At 41.3% G+C, this 26,022-nt stretch overlaps 1 protein-coding gene across 1 annotated transcript in view; it reads left to right on the plus strand.

Annotated features, from left to right (window-relative positions):
• LOC109319495 overlaps window positions 1-14,359 on the plus strand; it is a 30,634-nt gene extending 16,275 nt beyond the window's left edge. The window contains exons 2-4 of the mRNA XM_019549103.1: window positions 5,132-5,251; window positions 9,631-9,734; window positions 11,796-14,359. Coding sequence (XP_019404648.1) covers window positions 5,132-5,251; window positions 9,631-9,734; window positions 11,796-11,819 — 248 coding nt within the window. The 3' untranslated portion in view covers window positions 11,820-14,359. The remainder of the gene's footprint in view (window positions 1-5,131; window positions 5,252-9,630; window positions 9,735-11,795) is intronic.
• The last annotated feature ends 11,663 nt before the right edge of the window (window positions 14,360-26,022 follow it).

A 26,022-nucleotide genomic window follows, 5' to 3' on the forward strand; every position in this document is an offset into this window, starting at 1 on the left:
CACATCCTTTTTGAATTGTGGGGCCCAAAACTGGACGCAGTACTCCAGCTGTGGCCTCACCAAGGCCGAGTACAAGGGGAGAATGATGTCCTGGGATTTGCTTGAGAAGCATCTATGGATGCAAGCCAGCGTTTTGGTCACTTTAGTAGCTGCAGCATCGCATTGCAGGCTCATGTTTATATTGTGGTCAATGATGACCCATCAAGTCTCTTTCTTCCATAGTGCTAGCCAGTTGATAGCTTTAGATCAAGGATGTCAGAGATATGGCCTTTAGGCTGAATCTGGCCAGTGGAGCCTTGTTATCCAGCATGTGGCCCACGAATCCAGGGGTGGGGAGAGCAGTGATGTGACCAATCCCCAAATTCTGAGATAGGGAGCTCAGTTAGATCCACTCCCATTCATCTTTGTGGCTCTCTGTGCCAACACAACATTGCTAATGGAGGTGGATCCAGATCTGGCCTGTGAAGCTCCTCCCAGTCCAGATACAGCCCAGGGAGCCAAGTGAGTTTGCTACCTTTGCTATAGGTAATAATTAACTAATACATTGCTCATTCTCATTCACTGACCTCATCCCCTTGTCACTGGAAACACCCACATGTGTAATAATAAGTAAAAGTGCTTCAGTGCTGTAAGACTGTAGCTTTACATTGCAGCAATTTAGAAACATTCACTTTTCTTGGACAGTTTTATACTAGCCAAAATTTGGGGCAAATAAGGAGACCAGAGGTCACAGAAAAAGGGGCTCCTCCCCTTCCATGAAAATGTTTTGTTTGTCGAAAAAAGATTATCTGGGGAAGTTTTGAGGGGCTTCTCTCCCATCCTTCCCACCAATAGTCCCAAAAAAATATGCAGACACTTTTTGTCAGAATCAGCTTTAGTCAAAAACCCAGATTTCCATTTATACACAATGCCTGCAGAAAGTTTTTGACCAGATTTAATCAAGACACAATCTTACATGATTAATTGTATTAACATATAGTGATGTTTGGTAGGTTATAAAATAGAAACATTATCACTATTCATTTTTATCACAAAACTTCTTTGTAGTTTTTGTGTTTGTGACTAAATCTACTCTACTGAAATGTTATGTCTAACTGGTAAACAGGTTTCCTGAGACTTATTGTACTGCAAACTCCCAGGTAACATGAGCCCAGACAGAAGAATTGCTTTGGCCTCTTCAGTAGGACTGGATTGGCAAAAGTAAATTCCTTTTCAGTATTCTACTAAGTGCAATGTATATGGTGATTGGCCTGACCCGCACAGTCAACTCAATCCCAGGAAGCTTGCTGATAAAATTAAATTGTTCCTGTATTTCCCTAGTAAGTCTGCATGAGGAAATGTACTGAAGTTCCTGAAGATATCAGGCCAGAGCCAGAACTTTAGCTCTTGTAAACGGGCATACTTCAGCACGTTACAGCAATTTACACCAATCCAAAGTCTGCTGTAGGAGCTTCAAGTCGAAAGCTGTGTCAAGTTGCTTGAAGGCTCTGTGCATGTGAAAGACACTTCCTAGGTTCTACTTTTGACTATAGCAAGTTGAATTATTTACTGTGAACATTTTATCCAATGAACTGATCCTCTTTTGTTCATGGACATTAGTAGTGTACTAGTCATTCATTGGCTATATAGGTCAAATAATTGAAAAATTACAAGTTGTCTGAAGTCTCTTCACTTTGACCATTTACTCATCAATATGTGAAATCATAACAGCTGGTAACATTTAGGACACCTGATATTGTTTCCAGGGTTTGACCAAAAAAATGGAAGAATAATAATTATTTTAAATAGGAGAAGGAAAGAACACTTGTTTCTGCCTAAATATCCTGCTTCATAGATGAAATGGCTATTCAAAGGAGGCAAGATTCTCCCTTGTGTAGAATGCTAGTATAAGACTCTTTCTCCTTGGAGTTATGCCAAGAGCTAAAATGGCCTGTAAAGTTGTGGTTTTACAAGTATCAAAGGTCCTTTTCTATTTTAACTGCATTGTTACTGCTATATGCCTGCTCTCCAGAAAGTCCCCTTTACCATCTTACAGGGACTCATCAAATGAATTGAAATGTAGTCAACATCAAGCTAAAACTAAATTCTAATAATGTACCTGCCCTTCTTTGCCCAGCACCATTTTGTATGGTTTAAGTTTACATCTAGCTATTGAAAAAACATCTCCCCCTCTACTGTTCCTGTGGGAGACTGACACAAAGAACTGAGGGGGAAGCTGACTGTTAGAGCTGATCAAAGCTCCATCCTGATTTCAGTTTTGTAGAAATCACACTTTCTAGTGAATAAACATGGATGGGAAATTCCTGACCAGCTCCACTGGCTACAGACTGAATGCTATTAATGCACAGTGCAGGCAAACTGAACCACAGAGAAACAATTTCTTGCCATTTCCAGTAGTTAAGCAAGGTCCCTGGTGTTATGTATAATAACGGGGCAGGGGGGAATTGCAAAAGAAATGTGTTTTTAAATTGATAATATTCCTTTAAAAAGCTAGCATTAGATTAATATAACAACAATAAATATCCAACATGTTACGTTACTGAAATAACAGGAGGCTCAAACTAAAGAACTAAAGATAGGGAAATTCTGAGTTTAGGCTGTAAGCCAATCCTCAACTTACCCTGTTATGTTCAGTGGGCGATGCAATAAGTAAAACACTTCATAGACTTTGCTTTCCAGTCACATTTCACTCTTTTATCCTGCTCTCAGACCTTCCAGAGTTCTTATTCACACAACCTAACTCTGGAGTGCAGTTCGTGTCCGGCTGCATCAATCACATCGAACCACGCTACGTGACATAAAACATAGGAAGAAACGAAAGATACTGTAAGTTAGTTTTCTGAGAGGAGTCACAAAACAAAGACGATACTCAGCAGGATGATTTAGTGTAAGGCAGGGGTGTCAGATTCATCTGGCCCTGCAGATGGTCAGATTGAGCCCGTGGACTGTGCCCACCCTCTCCCCCATCATGCCACATACAGTGCTATGGTACCCTCTCTGGCTGGTCCAGGACTATGTTGCACATGGCACCTTCTCTAACCAGACTGGAACAGATGTTACATGCAGCAACCAAGGTGGGTACCAGGTGCTGTGTGGATCTCAGATCAGCTGAAGCAGGTGCCATGTGCAGTGCAGTCCTAGACTAGCCAGAGCAGGTACCCGATCTGGCATGCAGGGGTCCCATGGAGCCCCATGCTCCTTGCACGATGGATCCAGCACCTGGTCCGACTGGTTTAGGACTGCACCACATATAGTGCCTGCTCTAAGACCCATACTACAGACTGGCTAGAGCAGGCACCATGTGTGTTTCACATCTTTGACTAGCTGGGGTAGGCATTGTGGGTGCTGGATCTGGCATGCATTGGGAGCCTGGACTGGCCCTGCATGGGGCCAGTGCTGAGGGCTGGTTGATGTGGCTCTCCTGGTGAGAGTCAGCCCATGGGCTATACTTATGACACCCTTGGTGTAAGGGAAAGTTTTCCTGCTAACTCCAGGCAGTGCACATAATGAACCAGAGGGTGGAATTAATAATAAGCCCTGCTCAAGATTTTGAACTTTTACTGATCAAAAGCACTATAACACACAATAGTGAAGAGTCAATGATCTCTGACTCCTCTAGAAACTGCTAAGCAGATGCACGTGCCCACATCCAGGATTTCCTGAAGTGGGAAGTGCCACACTGCCCCTTGGACTTTAGGGGGTTGGGGGCAAGGCATGGCTGGAGTCCCCTGAGGAACCCTGGGAGCTCAGCAGGGAGCAGGTGCTGGAAGGAGGAACCTGCACACTGCTGCTAGTGCTGTCCATAGGAAAGCCCAGCTGCCCACACAGCTGCTCCCTGCACAGCAGGGTAGGAGTAGCTCTGGGGCTCCTGGGCCAGATGAGGAGAGCAGTGGTGGTGCATGGGTTTCTGCTGCTAGTACCAGCTCTCGGCCAATGGCAATACTGGCAGGGGAGGGATGGGCAGGGAACAGGTGCTGGGAGGGGGAAGTTGTGTGTCCCCTGTCCAGCCTGGCTTCCTGAGCCGCTGCAGCCCACGGCTGGAGTAGGGCAGGAGTAGCTCTTCCCTGCACCTGGGTCAGGCAAGGACGGCAGCAGCGGTGGCAAAAGTTGGGGTGCATCTGCACTGGTGTAGACCACCCACCTGCCTTGATTCTCACCTGCCAGCCAGGAAGGCCAAACTGCAGGCATTTTCTGCAAGGCGAGTTTTACCGTTTATAAAATGACTGAGAAAAGTAGTTCATGACAGTCTGTTTCAGACACCAGAGGCCACTGCAGCTTTCAGCATGCCAAAAGTAAAAACACCGTCTTCACCAAGGAGCTTGATCCCAGCCATCTCCTAGGCATCCTGCTAAGTCCCTATGGAAATGCTTCCCCAGAGATCTTACGTCAACCCTCCCTTTCCTCAAAGTGAACCAAGGGCCCTCAGGCCTCTCCCAGCAAACATCAGGCTTAAAAGGGCAACATCTGCAGCACTTTCATGGTGCTCATGGAGAGAGACATGCTCAAACATACTCTGCCCACCCATTCATTCCCCCTTACATGAGCCAAACCCAGCAGTACAGCCACTCTGAGGCTGCATTTCACGGCCACTCTCAAGCTTACCCCAATATGTTACTTAGATGCAGAAATTTACCCTTATGGGGGGAAAGAACAGGGGGAGGGGGGAAATGGGACAGTATGCTGTGTGGAACAGGTCACGGAAAATAAAACAGGATTTTCTCTTTTTTAAATGATATTTCCATGTTGTTGAAATTTCGTTCTTGTGAAAGTGTTCTGACTTGCTTCAGTCCTCAAACAAAATATTTGCTGGTTTGGGATGATGGACTGCATTGCTGTATAAAGGACTTCTTTTCAAGGGTGTTAATTTCATCCAGAAATATTTGCAGTAGGACCAATGGAGAATTTTTGAAAGTTCAGATTTTACAAAAATAATTTGAATTTTTTTCATAAGGTTTTGCTTGTTGCTTTAGGATCCCTATATGTTTTTAAATCTAAAAGGTAGTTGATTCTTATAGTATTTCAATGAAACTCAACAACTGTCACCTTTATTTGCATGCAGAGAAATACTAGGAAGTAATACACAAAATGAATTGTAGAAGTTAATGTAGCTTCTTTCCTGACAACTTGACAGGCACGTCTGATGTGAAGAAGAATCCATCAGTCCTGATGTGGGAAGAACAAGAGGCAGACAAAAAAGAGTTCTCTGAGAGAAAAACAACGTGTAGATGGAAGAATGTAGTCTTATTTCCAGGTAGGAACAAGAAAGGTAAACTTCAGACAGCCTAGTGCAGTGATGCCCATCTCTGGCCCAAGTAGTGTGGGGCTGATCCCTGTGATCCAGCATGAAGCTGTGTCATCTGGCCCACAGAGCTGGAATTTGGTAGTCACAGCATTAACTGCTGAGGCTTGCAGAGCCATGGCAGCCACCTCTCTTTCTGCCACCAAACTCCAGCGCCATAGGCCAGATGACATGGGTCCATACTCCATATCTAGTCTGTGAGGTTTCCCGTGGGTCTAAACATTTGGCGGCAGGACAAGCAGTGGGAACTGCAGCTAATACTGCTCATTAGGGCTGTGTGAGGCTTCAGACAGAGCTTCGGATCCAGAGAAGCTTCAGACGCTTCAGGATCCGAAGCAGCACATCCGGGTCAAAGCGCTGGCTTCGTTTGGACAAAAGACAACAGAGTTATAGATATTTCATTGATTCCCCATTATACCCCATGGCTGGATCTCAGAGGCAGCTCTAAGGCCGGATCAAGGCAGAAACCTGGTCTGGAGCTCCAGGTTGGATCGTGGCCATCCGAAGTGGCTGGATCTGAAGCCAGATCAGATCGCTACCAACTCGCACAGGCCTACTGCTCACCACACCATCAAATTTTTGGACCCATGGGGAGTTTTGTAGGCCAGATGACATGGGTCTGTAGGACATATGTTGGTCACCTCTGGTCTAGTGTATTTAAATATATTGCTTCTCTTAGACTCTGTTTAGACTAGAGAAAAGCATATGAAAAATATGTTACTTTGATGGTCTTACTGCACTTGCCCAGTAATTGCAAAATCAGTAAATTAGCTAGGGCCCAGACTTGTGCAGTGCCTGGTACCTTTGGTTCCCTATGCAGTCATTGGTTTTGAAATTTAATCAATGGGTGTCCAAAACAATTTTCAGTTGGTACTTGCTAGCTTATGGGATGAGGCCTTTATCTGGACAAGAGCTTTATCTCCTATTTTATTGTGCAGAGAATTAACTAAATTTATGGTAAGACAGAGGTATACAGTTTACCATCCATGCTAGAATGGAAATTGCTTTGGAATATAAAACACGTGCTAATTGAAGTTCTGAGAGAATTCAATAGTATTTACTGTATTTACTCAAGTATAAAATGATTCCCCAATAATTACATTCTACAAATGGAAAATTTATAAATTTGTTATAATTGTCCAGGTATAGAAACCAATTATTGGTGGTTTTCTTTGAATCTGTTCCCCTGCCACTGCTACAGCAGGGAAAAATAAACCTGGGGGATCAGGTAGCCCATTTACCCTCTGCCTCCCTGCAACTTCTCTCTTCAGGTCTTTCCTCCCTTCCTTGATTGTCAGAACCTGCCCTCCCTAAGCACATGGAAGAAAGGAGAAAATTTTATAGGCAAATTGCTAGGAAGTAGACAGACTTAATTCATCCAGAATTTATGCATTTTACCTTTTTGAAACTGCTGCAAATTTTAGCACAGGGACTCCATAAAAATGTTTTTGAACAGCGCTTTTATACCTCCTTATTTGTAGTACAAAAATAGGCATGATATTAGTCTAAAGCCAAAATGCATTACTGTAGAGTTCATTGGGCTGCCCCCCAGCAGAGTCAACAGCATTTCAAGCCATGGTGACCCCACAGTTCAGCACTGCTCAGTGTATGTACTCCAGATACCCCTCCTCCTAAAAAGGATCCAAGTGCTATTAGCACATGACTCATGACTGGAATTGGATGTTCTTATCATGAGTCCTGGAATCCTCAAAAAATGTATATCCAGATGAGGCAAAGGGCAGCCTGGTCTGGCTCTACCTAATGAAGGGTAGGGCCATACTAATTGTATGGAACAGGCTTGGGGGATGGGAAGGGGGTGACAGAGGGATTCTGGGTGAAGTGTTTGGGGGCCCATTTGGTGATGTTTGCCAAACACTTAAGGCTGGTGAGGAAACAGGGGCGTTGCAGATGGGAAAGAAAGACACTGTTCAGTCATGACAGTGAAGAGAAAGTAAAGATGTATTCAATGTGGTGGCTTATCATGACTTGAAAAAGAGTTGGCACTGAGCAGGACTGAGTGCAATGGGCTTCACTATGTATGTTATTTAGATGTGCTGAACTAACCTATCCTTCTGGCAGGTTCCCACCAGTGTTTGCTCAATATGGGCCATGTGTTTTATAGTCATACTCATGTTGGCTGCATCTAATTTTTATAATTGGTTTCCATTACTGATCATACAATGCTTTTGGCAGCAGTTTAACGACAGACAATGTTTTTAATGACATTTTCTTGTATGTGAATGTAAGATGAGCAGATTCCCCCCCCCCCAAAAAATGCTGATTGGGGCATAAAAACCTTATCTTGTATTTGAGTAAATGTGGTGTATCTAAACTATGAATGTTCATAGTTGGACTAACTGCTATTTACAAGTTGCAGGAGTGCTTATGGGTCCTCTCCTAAGACCCCAGATGTTGAAAAGGTATTCTTACAGGGGGGAGGGGTTACATTTAAGTCCCTAGTCATTTTATTTGCAAAGAAAGCCTTGAAAAAATCTTCCTGGTGTAACCCAATCATAACAACTGAAAGGAAAAAGCACTGTTTCTTACTTTCATAATAGGTGGATTGGATGACTTAGACATCTTCCCATCTCCTCACTTTTCTTCCCTACTTTAAGCAAAACAACCATCTTGAGAACTTGTCCCAGATTCATTTGTCCAGACCTGTACTCAGGGCTCTGATATTTATGGATATCCCTAACATATTGCCAGAAGATAACAAGAAACTGTTATTAGCAACCAACACAAAGGCCTAAGGCTATTTGCTTGTTGAAGTGTTCACTCCCTAATGCCATTAGAGTAATTTATACACATGCATTTGTCTGCTCCAACGTGAGCTGATGCATCTGGTGCTGCATCATGTGCATTTGTATAAATGGCAAAATGCATGCTAGGACTGAGAAAATGGCAGCAGTGCACTTTTGAACTAAAACACCTTCAGTGTGTTTTAGTTCAAAAGTGCGCTGTTGCCATTTTCTGAGCACTGATGTGCATTTTGCCGTTTATACAAATGCATGCGCCACAGTGGCAGGCACTTTTAGAAGGGGTGCGGTGGCACAAACATGGATACAAATGCTTTTTGACTTTAGGGACACACTTAAAAACAGGCTTAAATTCAAACAGATGGAAGCTCCATTGACTTTACTCATCTGCTTAAAGTTATGCATATGCTTAAGTGCTTTGCTGGATCAGGGCCTGATCTCACCCAGCACTGTAGCATCCACAGCAGCTGCTGCAAGGGAAGGCTCCTTTCTTCCATCCCTTGCAAGTATTTCTGGGTGAAAACAGGAGACTCACCACATAATACCCATAATTTCAATTCCCATGCACAGTAGCAAGTCCTACAGTCCCCAAAGCAGAGTAGGAGAGGAACAAATGCCACGTTCCTTTTTTTATGAATGGAGTAATTAGTCCATTAGAGCTTTTTTCTGCACCAGTGCTGACCTGCCTGCCAAACTCTAGCCTAGAGTCCATTGAGCTGGTACTGGGAAGCAGCTTGGCTTCTTGTTCCTTAACCTACCAGCCAGGTGATTGTCTCGCTCTTCCCAACATTCTCCTCTCCTCCATCCCTTCAAACTAGGTAGCAGAGACCTCCAGAAATCAGGAGAGACCAGCTCTGCAAGAGCCACCAACATTCCCAGAGTGACTTGTCTACCTCTGCTGAGATCCAAAGAGGCCTCAGATGCTACTGCAATAAAAAGATTCTAGATAGTGCAATAGCATGTTGAGGAATGGAAAAACATAGAGGGTTGTAGCAAATGCCCCTCAAGTCCCCTTCCAACTATATGATTCTATGGTAGGTCACAAGGTGCAGGGACAAGGGTGAAAGGAAGGTGAAAGGAATGAGGATTTTGAGCCTACAGGGGTGGAGCTGATGGGTTGGGCTGGAGGGAGGTTAGGGAAAGGAATAGCATCTTGTGAAAAAACTGTGTCTAGTATCATAAATTGAGGTAGAAAATTGTTGGAATCATTGTTAAAATAATCACTTTTTAAAACTCTGGCAGCACATCAGCACTCTCCACATGATTCCAATAATCATCCTGCTAATAATGTCACTGCTAATTATTTTCGTGCACATGTGAAATACATAGTATTAAAATTTAAAAAATCTCAAGCCTATTTATTAACTCTAGGAGGCCCAAGACAAGGAGACTGCTCATGGAAGAGTTGCTCATGTGAGTAAAGAAGGGGTTGAGGAGCAAACTGAAGCTTGGTTGGATTTTGGAACTGAAGATCACCCTTACTGTGCTGTGGAGATGCCTGTTTTGTGTGGGGAACTGCTCCTTTTTACCATCAAGGCAGTTGTTAAAATAGCTGAATTCTTTTACTTGCAGTTTACTTCATTGCACTCCTCTCTCTCGTTGTGAACTGCATATTGGTTTTCTTGAAGAAGAAAATTCTACATTTTACCAACCTACTGAAGTTCAAGAACAGGCAGGTGAGAAAATGTGTTAGATTCCTAGAAACATACAGTCTGACAGAATTGGATTAACTCTGTATTCAGAGTCTTGGCTTTGAGTAGCAAAATTCAGAATTAAGATTTCCGATATTTCAGGGCTTGGCAAAAGGAAATCTGGTGTGATATTATGCCCTTTTATACAACGGAGGCCATTCATTTGCAGAAGCAGCTCTGGATCTGATTTTAGATTCCCCGGCCCACAAATTCTGGTATTGCAACCTAAGATGCTATGGTATGTCTGGAATTCTCTCTCTTTTGTTGGATATCTGCCATCTCTTTGGAAATTCACTCCTGAAAACTCACAGGATCTGAATGTGATAAGTGACACCAGTGAAAATGAGGAGTAAGTCCAGTGACAGCATGCGTATCCAGAAGGATTAATTTTTCTCTCTAAAGCCGATTCATGTTAGCCTACATCATGTACAACATGCATCATGTACATTGGTGTAATCAAATTTGACATTAAAAATAACAGACTGAAAGGTTGAACATACCTCTGAGTCTCCAGCATCCTTCTGAATTGCCCGGTATTAGTCAGAGTTCAGTTCTGCCTCAAGTACTGTAAACACTGGGACAGCTTTCAAAGGAAGAAGCCACACAGTGAGAGTGGCAGAACCATGTCTTTAGGCTGTGCATTTATCACTGTCCATTGTTTGTCGTAAGGACAGATGGATGAACCCTTCCCTCAGTCTGTGGAACACTGCAGTCAGCTACTTCAGATTTAAACTGGAGTCAAAGCAGCACTTACCAAGGCCAATATCAGATATAACTAGGGCTGGGGACCCTCCCCGCGCTAGTGCCCTGCTCACCCACCCCTAGTTACACTACTAGCCAATGCCAAGCATGGAGGTCTAGTGATGTACAACTGTTCCTGTAACTTAGGACCTGAACTAGCTGCCTGCTGATTTCCAGGTAGAATTTAAGGAGCTGGTTCTAATGATGAAGCTTTAAATATCTTGTGATCTGTTTGCCTGACAAGTCCTCTCTCTCTCTCTCCAACATTACCAAGAGGTCCTCAACCTGGAATTCATTCAGCAGAGGAGAAAGAGGGAAGCTGAAAAGGGTGCCCTCCATGAGGGGTTTTGGGTCTTACATACCTGCTTGTTCCAAAATATCTAGAGTTTCTTGACCTTAGAAGATCTATTTATTCACCTGGGCCTCTGATGGAAAAGGAAGGAGACTGCCCTTGTGAAGGAGACAGCTCATGGCTGAGCGTCTTGGTACTACCACTGATTGGTTCTTTCCATATTACAGAAGCACGAACTTCTCCTTACCTTTATCTGTAAATATACTGTAGGTGGTTGACAAAAGTGTCTAGAGCCTGTTCCAGAGCCCAGTGAAGACAATTGGAGAGCGGAATGACATTGGTGGGCTTGGGAAGAAACCCTGAAACTTGGGGTAGATCTTATTCTTTATAAAGCATATTATAAATTAAACAAATCAGAGAAACATAGAAAATGAGGGTTGGAAGGGACCTCAGGAGGTCACCTAGTCCAACCCCCTGCTCAAAGCACAACCAGCCACAACTAGATCATCTCAGCCACGGCTGTCTAGCCAGATCTTAAAACCTCCAAGGACAAAGATTTCACAACCTCTCTGAGTAATCTATTCCTGTGCTTTACTACACACCTAGTGAGAAAGATTTTCCTAATATCTAATCTAAACGTTCTGTGCTGCAATTTGAGAGCATTGCTGCTTGTTCTGTCATCTGCCAGAACTCAGAACAGTCTAGCTCTATCCTCTTTCAGCCCCCCACTTCAGCTAGGTAAAGACTGCTATTAAATCCCCTCTCAGTCTTTTCTTCTCCAGACTAAATAAGCCCAGTTCCCTCAGCTTCTCCTTGTAAGTCATGTGCCCTAGCCCCCTGGAAAGTCTCTTTTATTTGGTTTGCATATGGCTGTGTGGTGGAGACAGCAGTGATGTGATATGGAAGAGAAAGCAATTCAGTGTGAATGGAACAATATGAATGAAATGAAAGTGAATGGAATTGTTCAATGCTGATCATGAGATAATTTCCCTCAAATTAAATTTTTGTTTCAGCATGGAAAGCAACATGTGGAATGACTCAACAGGTCTGTAATGATATGGTGAAAAGTAGCTGCAAGAGAGTATGCAGCTAGTAGCAGAATCTACTGATTCCTGACTTGCAAGATTTAAGCACTGAATGGTGATGGCTTCAACCTCAGTCAAAAAGACAATGAGAAAACTTTGCAACCTAGAAGTGGATGAAAGACTATTTCTCTAAGTGCATTCCAGGTCTCTAATACACCTTCGAATCAAATTTGCAGCCAAGAGTATGGTGAGATACTGATACTGTACATACAAGGATAAATTATCTAAGATGAAAGGATGAGATGAAAAATAATGAAAACCTCTGATCAAAGAATAGGATATTTACCATTTTGACATGCACAGTACTCTGACTTGACTTAAATGGATGGAACAATTGGTCATCTTTCATGTTTAAATCTGTATCTCCGAATTATTCCATTTCTCATTCAAGATGTGGGTTGGCCCACAGAGGAGGTGAGGACAGGAGGGTCTTGAACAATGGGTTCCATGAGGCAAGGAGATGGCTCAGGGAGCAAGATATCATGTCAGATTAAATCTGAAACTCATTTTGGGGCTTTCAAACCCCTTTAGCTTAATGGAAGCTTTTGAAAAGAAGTGTTTTGACTTTTCTGAATGCAAAGTTTATCTTTTTTAGACAAAATATTTTGATCTTCAGGTATCAATTCTTTTTCACCAAAAAGTTTAAGTTTTCTGTCCGGAAGCAGATTCCACCCCCCCAGTGTTCATTTAATCAAAACTCCAATTTCCAGTTGAAAAAACCAGCTTCCACAGGAAACTTATAGCCAGCCTTAATGAGTAACATTTACATTCTGTCCACATATATTCTTTGTGCAGTTGCAGTTGCATATAATACACTTTATTAACTCCCCAAACTATGTGTAGGGTTGATGTTGCTTGTTAAATAGCTACTGTGTGGCAGCAGAGAGGGAGTTTCATTGTAAGAGGGAGCTTGTATACACAAACATATATATATCTCCAATTTGATTTTATAATCTGTATTTGGACAAAACACTTACTGACTTTAGTGAAAGCTGTGTCTGCCTAAAGACTTTATGATGGACTATAAATTGTTTATGAAGCTTTGTGATTAAAGGAACTACATAAAAATATGGCTGTATGGCAGTGCTACTGTGAACCGTAATTATAATATACCTATACTTGGGGACTTACTTCATATAAATTACACTGAGATTTCCAAAGCTGACTAGGGGATCTGAATGTCCAGTTCCTTTTAATTTTAAAGGGAATGAGGGACCTAAATCCTTCAAGCAGCCTTGTAAATGATAGTGATAATATATAAGAAAATAAAGTAACTCATTTGTAAAGCCAAAACACCTCAGCATAGCTATATTCTGGTCTCTTTTTTTCTGAAGGTCAAAAAAAATAACCTTGGTTTGCCAGATTAAAATTAATATGTGGTAATGGGAAATGGTTAAAATTATGTCTTTTTTTTTTTTTTTTTAAGAATTTTATTTAGCATTTTTCATGGCAAAGCATTCCCTTCCTGCCCAAATTGTCCAGATTGTCCACAAGAAAACTCTTTTTGTTTAGTTTTAACTATGGTCAGATTTCAATTTTTTTTATTTTAATTCTTCCCTCAGCTCCTTCTCCATTCCTCTTGCAACTCCACTCCCTACCCCCATCATGGAAACATGTAAGAAGAGCAAAAAGGGGAAATAGGGAAAGAGAAGAAAATAAAAATACAGCAACAAAAACACCCCCACCTTCATTTTCAGTTTCATGATGACGGTATTTTTAATGTTTTAATCAGAACCTGGGACAATTTCAGAATCTGGGGGTATAATTTCAGCAAAATGACTTTTTTAAAGAATTTTCAAAATATACCTACTCTTTTCCCACTACCTATCTGGGTTATAAATCTGTGAGAAAATGTTCGGTCTCATGGCACATAAACCCTCAAGTGTGGACGGTGTGATAGAAAAGACAGCAGAGTATTAATGGCTTCAACCTTCCCCATTCAACTCAATGGTAAAAGTCCCACTAATTGGGACTGTAAAACTGAAAATATGATGGCTTTCAAAGAATGTTTCCAAGCAATTTTTTAAAGATTACATGAACACAAATCCCCCCGTTTTCCCCGAATATCTTCATGGTAATAGTTATTAGTTAACTGCTTTCTGTGCCAGCTGCCTTTCTCAGAGCTTCTACTGCTTCTGCATGCCTGACCTAGTGATACAGCTGGAAAACGCAATTGTGCTTCGTTGGGGTACAGGATCCTCAGAATAACAATTCTCCAGCTAACAACATTTTTATTCCTGATTTTTCAGGCCTTCTTTATATGAGTGGTCTCAACTAATATAAATAAATCTGCTGGAGCCAAATCCCATGAAGGAAGAACTATTCACATGTCTTGCAGGACTGGCATCTTAGATTGCAACGTCCTTGGGGCCTAGGTTGCATGTTATAAGTTTACATTACTACTGTGTGGTGTAATTAATAATGATTATAGTGTTTTGTAAGTTTTTTTTGTTACTTCCTTGATCATTAAATCATTTATTGGACCCTCTTAACTGACCTCCATGGCCAAGTTTCTTTTATATTTCACTTTGAATACATAAGCACTTCCTAATAGGACTTCTCATCACACTGCTAACATGCTCACCTCAAAGCCAGCAAAATATGGGTTCAAATATCACCCAAAGGCTTTGATTATATACCATATAGCAAACTTACAGCTGTACTGTTACTGGTGCCCTGTTTCACACTACACATTAAACTCTCTTATGAAGTGTTTTTCTTCCCATGTCCTGTTCAGATGAATTAGGATGTTGATGTAAGAGGGGGAAAGCCATACAAGTTCTGAGCCCTGCTCCCAGGATAACATTTTTTTATCCAGTGATGTTTCAGTGTAAAATGTATAAACAGGGATGTGAGCAAGGCTTCAGAGACAGGTCCCCTCCTCTTCTGTCTCTGGCCCCCAAGAGTCCTGCATTCCTTTCTGCTCAAAAGCCCAGCCCCAACAGGAGGAGAGTGCTCCTCTGGGCATGCATAGATCATAAAACTGTAAGCACACAGGAAACTTTCAGGTTGAACCAGGGAGGCAGCTAATGAGTTTTAAGCACCAAGTGAGGTAGGTGATTATTGAGCAAGGACTTTTTGCATCAAAAAATTTGGATTTAGGTGTATAAGTCCCTCTTTGGATCTGGTACCAGATCTTCAGCCAGCAAAAATCATTATCTTCACTGGCAGTGCTCAAAGTAGTAACTGTTGTGTTGAAATATTGCAAATTGTTGTATATGCCCAGGACTAGTTCCATTTTCTGTTTATGATGACATTATTCATGATTTAATGTTAAATGTCCCTTCAGGAGAGGAGTTTGGTAATGGATAGCCTCAGGCCTTTCTTATATTACTTAATATCAATACAATTTTGGGTAGGCAGGGGAAAATAAACTTGTTGTTTTGGTTATTACTTGAAATCCCCATGCAAATGGTCAGGCAATCTCAGAACATGTAAAAATAATTAATCTGGTGTAACAGTTTAAGCTAATACCAATTATAACAAACTGAACTTATCTTTGAAAAGAGCTTAAAACTTTTCAGTTGTTGACTCCTAGACTTGCAGCTATCAAAGATCAGGGCCTTCACTGCTACACAATGAAATCAATAGAGCTAACTCAGATTATACCAACTGGGGATCTTCTCCATAAATTCAAAAGTTTAGCTGAAGCTGATCCATTTATAGACTTCAGTCTTTGAGAAGTTCTCAGATTTTTTTTTTCAATTCTTGGGAAGTGTGGACAGGTACAGCTACAAGTGGGGTACTGTTTTTATTCTTAGTTTTGGCTGTGTTTTTGCTGCTCTCCATGCCTTATGCCAGTTATATCTGCTTTGTACTGCCTGGTGCCACAGTTCTTTTTATGATGGGACTGGGACCAAAATGTGACATCAGTGCTACTAACTAGACAGATACCCCCAAATGAAGGACACTCAGATAATTAACCAATATAAAACTATTATAAAAAAGGATCATAGGAAAATAGGTCTGGAAGGGACCTCACCAAGTCATCTAGTCCAGCCTCCTGTTTAAGGCAGGAGCACCCTGACCAAACCATTCCAGCCAAGTGTTTGTCCAAATTGCTCTTGAAAATTTCCAAGGATGGAGATTCCTCAATTTCTCTACGCAGCCTTTTCCAATGCTTGAGCATCCTCGTAGTCAGAAAGTTTCTCCTAATCCCTGATATAATTTCCTCTGCTGCAAGCCATTGCCCCCAGTCCTTCCCCTACAACAAAAAGCCCATCTCCATTCTCACTATAATCTTCCTTCAAGTGTGAACACTATCAAATTCCCCCTCACCCTTCTCTTCTCCAGACTAAATAACTATAGACAATTCAGTCCTTCCCCATAAATCTTGCTTCCTAGTGCTCTAATATTGTCACTTTCTGCTGGACTCTTTCCAATCTGCCCATATCCTTCTTGAAGTGGGGAGCCCAAACTGGACACAGTATTCCACGTGAGGTCTCACCAGTGCCAAACAGAGCAGAAGAATCAATTCCCTTGATTTGCAAGTGACACTTCAGTTAATATAACCCACTACTGTTGTTGGCTTTTTGGAACAAGAGTACACATTATATTAAAATGTAGGCAATAATATGCAATCAAAACTTGAGTTGGATATGAAGTGCAAACTTCAGATTGGGGTCTGAAATTTGAATAGTTATCATTATAATGATTTGTATTACAGAAATGCTTCAAAGGCCCATATGAGGTTATGGCTATCATGGGGCTAGTCACTGTATGGAAATAGATGGAGTCCATGATCCCAAAAAGATTTATGCACTTGCTTGGCTTTAAGACCTGTGAGTATCCCTGCCAACCTAAGTATGTAACATTATGTACTTACAATAGAGACTCATCTGAAAGTCTTATTTGCTACATTGGCAAGCCAGTCAAAGGGTAAGGAGTAACTGGATCACGGGGTAGGTCATTCCCACAGTTAAGTGCAGTATCTAAGCTGGTCCAGTGGCCTGTTCATTAGTAGTCCATGTTGATTCTGGATAACTGTTTAAGTTCATTATTGCTGCAACAGCTGCAAAGGCTTGCTTGGCTGCAATCTGACTGGCTGAGCTGTGCCTAAGAACTCTGCAAAAAAGTTTCCCCTGTATGCTGTGCACAGGCATGCTTTTTATTGGAATATTTAAACTGTGACCAGAGTGCCCGTTGCAAACTGAGGGCTCTGATTGGCTGCTATTGAACCATTAAAGCTAAAGGAGCAAAAAGAAGAACAGAGAAGCTGATAGCAACACCAGCCTGGAGAGAGGGGCAGACTCAGCCCCCTCCTTCCCTGCCCCCTGCAGAGAGAAAGGAGCTGAGGCTCACTGGGGAGCAGACGTCAAGATGAAGGAGAGCCTGAGTCATCCCAGGAGATGCTGATTCCCCTCTCAGGTCGGAGCTATGCAATCAGGGACACAGGTATCCGGGGAAAGAATAGGAAGAAGTTGGTAAGCTAGCTGCGAGAAGCTGCCTGATCAGGGATCTGCTGAAGGAAGTCCTCTGTTTAAGCTGGAAAGGCTCATACTGCAGGAACAGAGACCTGCAGAGGGAATCCACTGTCTGCATGTGGAGGTGCTGGGGGAGAGAGACAGCCCAGAGAGGGAGTGGACTGCGAGAATCCCAAAACTGCATGGGTGGGTGAGGGAACACTTAACCCCTACTGTTTGCAGGAGGTGTATTTTCAGAAAGAAACTGAAGAAAAAAAGGCTATTACCTGCAGTGGCTGATGGGAGACTTGTTTCTGCTGAGTTACCAAGAAAGACCAAGGCGTGGCCATTTTCCCGCAAGCAATAGAAGCCTCGCCTCTGTCATCCAGTGGTGGATCATAGTTAAGGCTGTGTTGCCATTTATTCTTATGGGAAGGGGATTGTAACCAGAGGGAAATCAATCTGGGTTACAGGGGGAATCTGTTTTTAAAGGGTTATAACCAGGTGAATGTAATTAATGAAGTTATTTGATGCAAGTGGGACCACCCAGTGGGTTGGAATTATTCACCTAATGTTACTGTTGTAATAATAAAAACAACAATTTGAATAAAATGTAACTATTGTGATTGTATATATTTTCTTCTTTTGCTTATTCATTTCTTTTCTGTATATATTTGTACATAATAAAGAAACCAATGTGTTCATTGGGCTTGGAGTAAATTCTTGGGCAGTGAGGGTGAGGAACACACCTCTCCACGGGACACCTCAGTCAGCAGATCTCCCTGAGGGGGGTTCCCAGGGCTACTGGCACCCTGAGGATCTGAAATCAAGCACATCACCCAGCCTAGTATATGGTCATGGGTTACATTGTAAAATGTCTTAATTTAAAAAAAAAAAAAAAAATCCGAATCAAGTATTAAGGGCCAGTCTGCCAAACATTGGGGGATGTTTAGATATAGCTCACTGCTAACATTAAGTGGCACCCCTGAAAAAATATCAAGGCACCCCAGATTGCTGTGGTATCCTACTTGAGAATCACTGCCTTAGGCAACTGAAAGAGCCCCTTTGAAGAGAGTATACTTAAAATGACTGCAGTATTGTATATGAAGAGGAACTTCTAATATCCTGTTTCCTACTCCTCTAGCTAATGCAGTTATGTGCAGACAGCTGTAAGAGCTCCAGGAAAACCCTTTCCAAAATGCAAGATAATTCTTCTCAGTAACAATAACGAGAGGAAGCTTGACAGTCCAAAAATTAAAAGTAAAAAAAAATAAAGTCAGCAAAAAAATTAAAGCCAAAACTAGAGAAGGGAAGTAAATACAGAAAGCTGAAATGCCAGTGAAGTGCTTTCTAAACAGATAAATGTTTCAAACATGGCAGTAGCAAAATTCACAGGATCATTAGAGGTGGAAAAATATCTTTTCCTCTAGTATATTGATTCCAATGCATTTTACAGGACTGTTCCTATCTAATCTTTTCATGAGGGCTGTAAGTCTCCTACAGTGGGGCCACATCTACACGAGCAGTTGACTGCAATTGTTATTGCATAGTCATTTAGTAGTTGCTTAACCAAGTGTTACTGGGCAGTCCCATTGCCACACAGTAATTTTTAGATGCTACTATACAGTGGCAACAAGCTACTACTGAGAGAAGCATAGAGAAGAATATTTCTACTACTAGTAGCTTGTTACTACTGTGCAGTAGCATCAGTCACAATTTGTGCCCAGTGACACTATGGTGCCATAGCAATGAGTTACAGTACAGTAGCTCATTGCTACTGTGCCATAGTATCTTGTGTAGATGCATCCTGGATTACTTAGTGTTATTTTGTATCATTACTGGCCTCTGACAAGTATTCTAATATTTATTTCTGATCCAAAGCTAATGAAAGATACTCACTTGTTTGAATCATCTTTAGTGAGTTTTAGATCAAGTCCTTATGAATTAAAATTAAACTCCTAATACCAAATCTAACTGTTCCTTTATACATTCCTACACCATTGGTCTGAAATATTCTTCTCTATGCTTCTCTCAGCAACGCTCCTCATTATTTAAATTGATGTCTTGCAGGTATTTTTAGACTGTCTAATTTTATCGTGAGTAACCAGATTATCTTCTTTGCTATGCTAGTCCAAAGGAGTATCACTGGCTTTGCTTATGTTACTTTGGATTTACATGGGAGTAACTAGACGTGACTACACATACATTAACACACTTGACTTAATGCACATTAAATCTAGCATCAAGAGTTGCTCTAATTAAAGTGCCACATCTCCTGTGTCCCTGCACTTAAAAATGGTGGCAGGGGTACTTGAACTAAAGCTCATTCGACAAGTTTTAGTTCAAGTGCCCCCGTCGCAATTTTTAAACAGAGGAACGCTGATACGTGAACTCTGAGACGTGGCAGAGCTTTAATTAAAGCAGTTCTCAGAGCTGCTCTATTTAGAGCACTACCCCACACTCCCAGAGCACATGGAAAAGTGCCCTTAGTGATGCTTTAATAGGTTAATGCGCAGTATGGCGCATGTGTAGACGCACCCACTAAAATCAAAATCTGTTCCCATACAGTCTTTATCATCTCCTTATAAACTTTACTCAGTATGTTTAATAGAATCAAGTCTTCTCCCACCATGGTAGTCCCATTCTTTAATGTCTCCAGTTTGCCAGGAAAATTTTTATACTGAAGAGCTCAAGTGGTACACAGGACTCTGAAGCTTTGGTTTGATAAAGTACTTAAACATATGAATAGCCTGGCTAAAGTCAATAGACTGATTCATGTGCAGGTGCTTACAAGCTTTGTGTGTTCCTAAGTGTAGATATGTTTATGGGATGAAAAAGAAACCAGTTATAATGTTTGAGCTATTAAATATACAAATGTCAGGAAATGTAAAGCTCTGGCCACATGTGAGTGAGAAGCATAATCTGTTTTTTATTGTGCCACACTTGACTCCCATGCACTGCATTCATTTGCCATTGTGTTCCTCTGTTGTCTAGTTTTGTTAGGTCTTTCTGGAATCCTTCATATTTTGACTAACCTCAATAGCATATTATCAGCAGATATTACTGCCCTGTTATTCATTTATCTTTCCAAAGAGTTAATGAAATGACTGGATGTCACTTAAACTAGTGCAGCCCTACTATTGATGCCCTGATTTTATTAACTATTTTGCATTGGTGGTGCTCGTGAAAGGTGCATGGGCAGCTCTGGAGACACAAGGCCAATTTTTCTACAAGTGAAATCTGGCACAAATTCCCTCAGGTCAATGATTCTATACAGTCAGACCCTGAGTTACGCGACGAATACATTTCTGAAAAGCACCGTGTCAGTTGAAACTGTGTAACTTGAAGTATTAAGTTAATGCAAAACAGGGGAATAGGGACCTGGCACCAAGATTTGATAACATTATTTCATAATAAAAGGATATTTAAACACAAAATAATGGAATTAATAGCCTTAATAAAACCTTTACTCTGGGCTATGTGCTCATACAGAGACAAAGCTTTAGCCCTAATTGCCGTGCCATTGACAATTGCTCCTTTTGTATTGGTCATTTAATTGATCCAAAGATTAAGGAGTTTCTCAACCTTATCTAAATGACGAATTCTAGTTACCAACACCACTCTTAAACTCACAGGGGTTGTCGTTTTCACATAGTCTCTAATTTTTTGCTCACCTTTTTTAATGGTACTCACAGCTGATTCACTTAAACTGTACTGGCGAGCACTTGACGCAGCACTATTGCTTTCTCTTAATTTATCAAGGATTTCTATTTTCTGGACCAGGGTGATAGACTCATGTGCTCTTCTGGGCACAACGTTAAGGGCTTTCTTTGACGCCTTTTTCACAAATATTATGGGGTTAACGTAACCAGAAATGATGGACAATCTTGGAGGAGATGACAAGTGATGCTAACTCTGTGTAAGCAGACTCCAGACTAACAACCGCTCTGCTGCAAACAGTGTAACTGTGAAGCAGGGTATCATGTAAGTTGAAACATGGTCACATTACACGTGAGTCAGTGTAACTCGAAACTGTGTAACTGGGGGTCTGATTGTATTTAGTTAGTTAGATGACACAATCAGGCTCTGGGTTTTTTTGACAGTATACATTTTTTCATTCTCCTTTGCCCCACTTGACTAATCATGCTTCTGACCTTCTGGCCAATGAGAGCTCACTATGTTTCTGTCTCTGCCTGTTGCCTTCCTACTGCTCTTAGATCTTGGCACTTTTTAAGTGCAGCTTAGACACACATCTGTCTGGGGTGGTTTAGCTAGAGAAGATCTTGTCTTGAACTATTTTTCTACATTTTCTCATATCTGTTCTAGGGAAACACTACCACTGTTTTGATGCAAAATAAGTACTTTGCAAGCACTATTTTAAAGAAATCCAATACAATTGCCAAATGTTGATTCTCTACATGTAATGGACAGTCACTTATTTTGTTTAAGGGTCAAACTGGCAATAATAAATAAGGAATAAAAGGTCACTATAAAACAAACATGTTGTACATGCAAACTCTGTAAAAACAAAGCCCCTAAATGTATGCTGGTTCCTGTTTAATATTCATCAGCTAGTACAGTGCACTGATGAAAACTGGATTTAACTGGAACGATGTTATAAAATATCAGGCAAAGAAGACATCTAATGGAGACAGAATTCTAATAACACAGGCATACCAGAGTTTCTAATTTCTCGATGTTTGGCATAACTATAGCAGAGAAAGTAATTTTACAGAATATATTGGTTGTTTACAAATGTTTCTGCATTATATTTTGTACAAGGGAAAAAGCAGCAACCTGCAAATAACTGTATATAAAAGATCCTAAGGCATATGTTTAATATAAATCTTACTGCTAACACATCATTTTATGACTGAGTGCAATAAAATGCAAAATGCGACTTAGAAACAGTCTTAAAATTCTGTTGTGTGTTATCTACCTACTTGTGTTTAGCACTAGCGCAACAGAAGCACTTAGAAATGTCCTATGGCAGGGGTGGCCAACCTGTAGCACAAGTGGGATGGGCAACCTGTGTGTGGGGACTGGGAATAGATTGGGTAGAAGCAGGGAGCACCACTGCAGGTAGGCTAGGGAGCAGGAAGCAGAGCAGCAGATCAGGCAGGAGAAGGGATTGGAGCAGCATTCAGGGATGAGGTGGGGCTTAATTTGCAGCACACCTGCCAAAAAGAATAGACATTTTTAAAAATTTTTATATAATTTATAATAAAAATCAAATTATTATGCTGAAACCTAGAGAGCTATGTGAAATTGTGGGCATTTTAAATTTTGTATTGGTGAAACTGAAATGTTTTCCACAATGCCATGTTCTCCTTTTGCTAGAAATATAAATTAATGTAACCTGTTCCCATTATCTGCTTTCAAGTCCTGATTCAGTGTCATTGGAATTTAATGGAAGTATTTTAATTAACTTCAGTGGCAACTATATCAGACAGTTAATACAGACCACTATTTAGACTGGGACCAATTTTGAATTAAAACCAAAATATGAAAAAGGTTAAAATTTCAAACCTTTGGAATTTCTTTGTGAAGATTTGGGTATTTCTACCAAAGTGTGTGCATCTGTGGGCATGCCACATAAAGGGCCCAAGGAAGAATCAAATCATAGCCTTATTTCCAACTTCAGACAACATTAATAAAAACACACACAGAAGAAAAACAATCCCCTCATCATTGGAAAAGGCTTGCATTGACTTGCTCCTGAAACTGCTTTTCTATGCTGTTTGATTTATGTACATGAATCATTCTATTAGTAATAGGATAATTAATAATAATGATAGAATGAACAAGAAAAGTGTCCAGAGCAGAGCAGCAAAATATCAGATCAGAGGTTCAGAAAACATGACCCAAAAGAATGGCTTGTATGGCATAGAAGACGGGGGGGGGGGAAGAAGATAAAGATCTTCAAATATGCAAAAGGTCATTGCAGAGAGAAAGATTATATAACCTTTGTCACTTGGACAAGAATAAATGGGTCCAGTTACAGCAAGGGAGATTTAGGTTAGATACCAGAAACAGTTTCCTAACTGTAAGGTGCAAGGACTAAGTGACCTTCTGCGGTCTCTTCCATTCCTATTTTCTACGGTTAGACTGGACTCTCTGTGTTCTCCTTAGTGAATTCTCTCTAAGGGGATATCTCTAGATGCGTTAAAATTGGCCATGGTGGCTCTTCCCCAGCTGTGCTGGCCAGTAATAAGCAGGAGGGGAAGCATACAAGGGGAGGCAAGACAAGGTGGTTGTGGGGGAGGACTGAGAGGTGATCCACTCTGCCTGAATCTCTTGGAAGCTCTTTCAGCGTAACTTAAAATGGCTCTCTCCCTCCCACTGCTTTAAATGATAACAGGCCTCAGCAAGGCAAAAATCAAGGATCAAGAATGATCATGATCTACTGGCTTCCTCAACCCTTTGGGGTTCCAAAACTTAGCCTAGGCAGAAGGAGAACAAACCCATTGGGGTTACTCACATACACAGTTAAATCTTTGCCAGCTTAGGGCTAAGGCTTGGATCTAAGATTATGCTTCCCACTTGATTGTGTTTCCCAGTCTGATGAAGAGATTCTGCAAGCCTCTATCCATTATTGTTAAACAACAGCTTAGGGAAGGAACTGAAATGCTTTCATATCCAACAAATATAAAGGTCACCACCAAATGCACAGATCTAGAACTGCCAAGGACTCGCATTGAACAAGAAACTTGCAATATGATATAGTTGCAAACAAAGTAAATGTTATTTGGGGATGCACTGAGAGAACAATTGCATGCAAGACACAGGAGGTGACTGGACCATTGTGCTTAATGCTGGTGTAATGTGCAGTTTGGGGCTTATATTTGAAGAAGGATGTGGAAAAACTACAGAAGATCCAGAGGCAAGCAATAAAGATGATGAAGAGGTTGCAATGTGAGGAAAGGTTGAGAGGACTAGGTGTGCTTAGTTTGGAGAAAAGGAAATTAAGGGAGGCATTATAAAATGTACTGGTTAAAAGACTTCCATGAGGAAGAGGGAGATTTGGTCTTAAATTCACAGAAGTCCCCTCTAATGTTGGGAGTCCAATTTGTGGCATGCAGAGTGGAATCTTGACTCCACTGAAATCAGTGGGAATTTGCTCTTGATTTAAGTAGGGGTAGGATTTCAGCCCAAGGAAATCTGGTAACAGTCCAAGGGAAAAAAAAAAAATCAATGAGGGAAAGAAGTCAGGAACTTCTAGAAAGGAGTTTTGCTCAGATCATCAAAACACATTGCCTTGCTAGAAAGCTTTAAGCATTGCTAATTCTAGTCACAAGGTTGAACTAAATTTTTGAATGTTGATAGGAAATAGGTAAGAATGTCCTCCAACCTCTTGTCATTATCATGTGTGTTCTGGCCTCCGGCACATGCCGTAATTGGAAAATAACAACTTTTGCTTGTTATGTCAGTCTACCTTTCTTCCCCGCTTCCTCTACCTCTGCCCTCTTTAGGAAATTCTGTGCAGTCTTGTTTGGCCACCTAAAGGTCTTGTATCCCAGTGTATTTCGACAGCTCTCCTTTTTTGCAACGTCAGAGTAATAGTTCAAAGCACCATTATTATACCCATGGCAGTACCCAAGGCCTCGATCAGGATCCAAGTCCCATTGTGTTGGGTGGTGTGTAAACACAGATTAGAAGACCATCTCTTCTGGAATTTATTTTGCTAACATTAGTCTTGACCTGTTTAATATGGCCTTACACACCAGTGTGCTAGCCAAGTTCCTCTCATTTTTCAGTGGGGCAGGAGACTATTGTGAGGTGTTACTGTATACTGTTAATCAGTTGTCATATTACCTCCCAGAGATGGCTCTGTTTCTTTGGTGGTTGAACTAATTCTGTGATGAAAAGATTCTGACCAGAAGGTGGTACATGTATATGACATAGATGTAAGATTATTATCAGTGGATCTCCATTTGTCAATACCTGGAGAATTTATGAGCAACTGTGTTTGAATGTACCCTGGAGTGTTAATTTGGTTGTATACAGGTTGATATTGTGTTCTCACAATAGCAGTCAACTGGTGTTTGCTTGCCTGACTTTAGTGAATGGCTGTTGTTGTCCTCTGTTTTCTTGGTCAGCAGAGCTCTGTGTATGAGTGCTTTGCCACGGTGCTGTCTATGCAACTGCCCATTTTCCCTTGGAGACCTCAATGTTACAAAAATACTGCCACGGGTTCAATTCAATGGCAGATTCAGGCAGATTTATTACTTACAAAGCACCTACTCGCTAACATGCATGTTCAAACAGTTACAAGATGCTAGCCCTGGGTGCTTGTGGTAAGACACAGGTATAACTTGTGAATAGTGTCCCCTAGACCTAGTGCAAAGTTCCAAAGGTTTCCAGTTCTTCTCTTACACATGGATCAAAACAGTTCTGGTTACCTCAGACATTTACACAGCAAACATCAACCTCTCTACCAAATTATGCTAATCCTCCAACCTCTTGTCATTATCATGTGTATTACGGCCCCCGGCACATCCGTTAACAATCAACCTAGATTATCAAACTTGATCAGTCAGCTTTGTCAGGAGTCTGCAAAGTTTAATCTGACACACACCTTAGGGCACATATACATGTGCTGGACATCTGCTCTGACATGTACTAATTAGCATACATTGGAGCAGACTGGATTAATTGTTGGAGCACACATCAGAGCACACTTGATTGATTAGCACGCTCCAGCTGCATCACATGTATTCAGCATCCCCGCACTTCAGAATGGCAGTGGAGGT

The sequence above is a fragment of the Crocodylus porosus genome, unplaced genomic scaffold (genome assembly GCF_001723895.1).
Source record: "Crocodylus porosus isolate Cpor-Errol unplaced genomic scaffold, CroPor_comp1, whole genome shotgun sequence".
Taxonomy (NCBI): Eukaryota; Metazoa; Chordata; order Crocodylia; family Crocodylidae; genus Crocodylus; species Crocodylus porosus.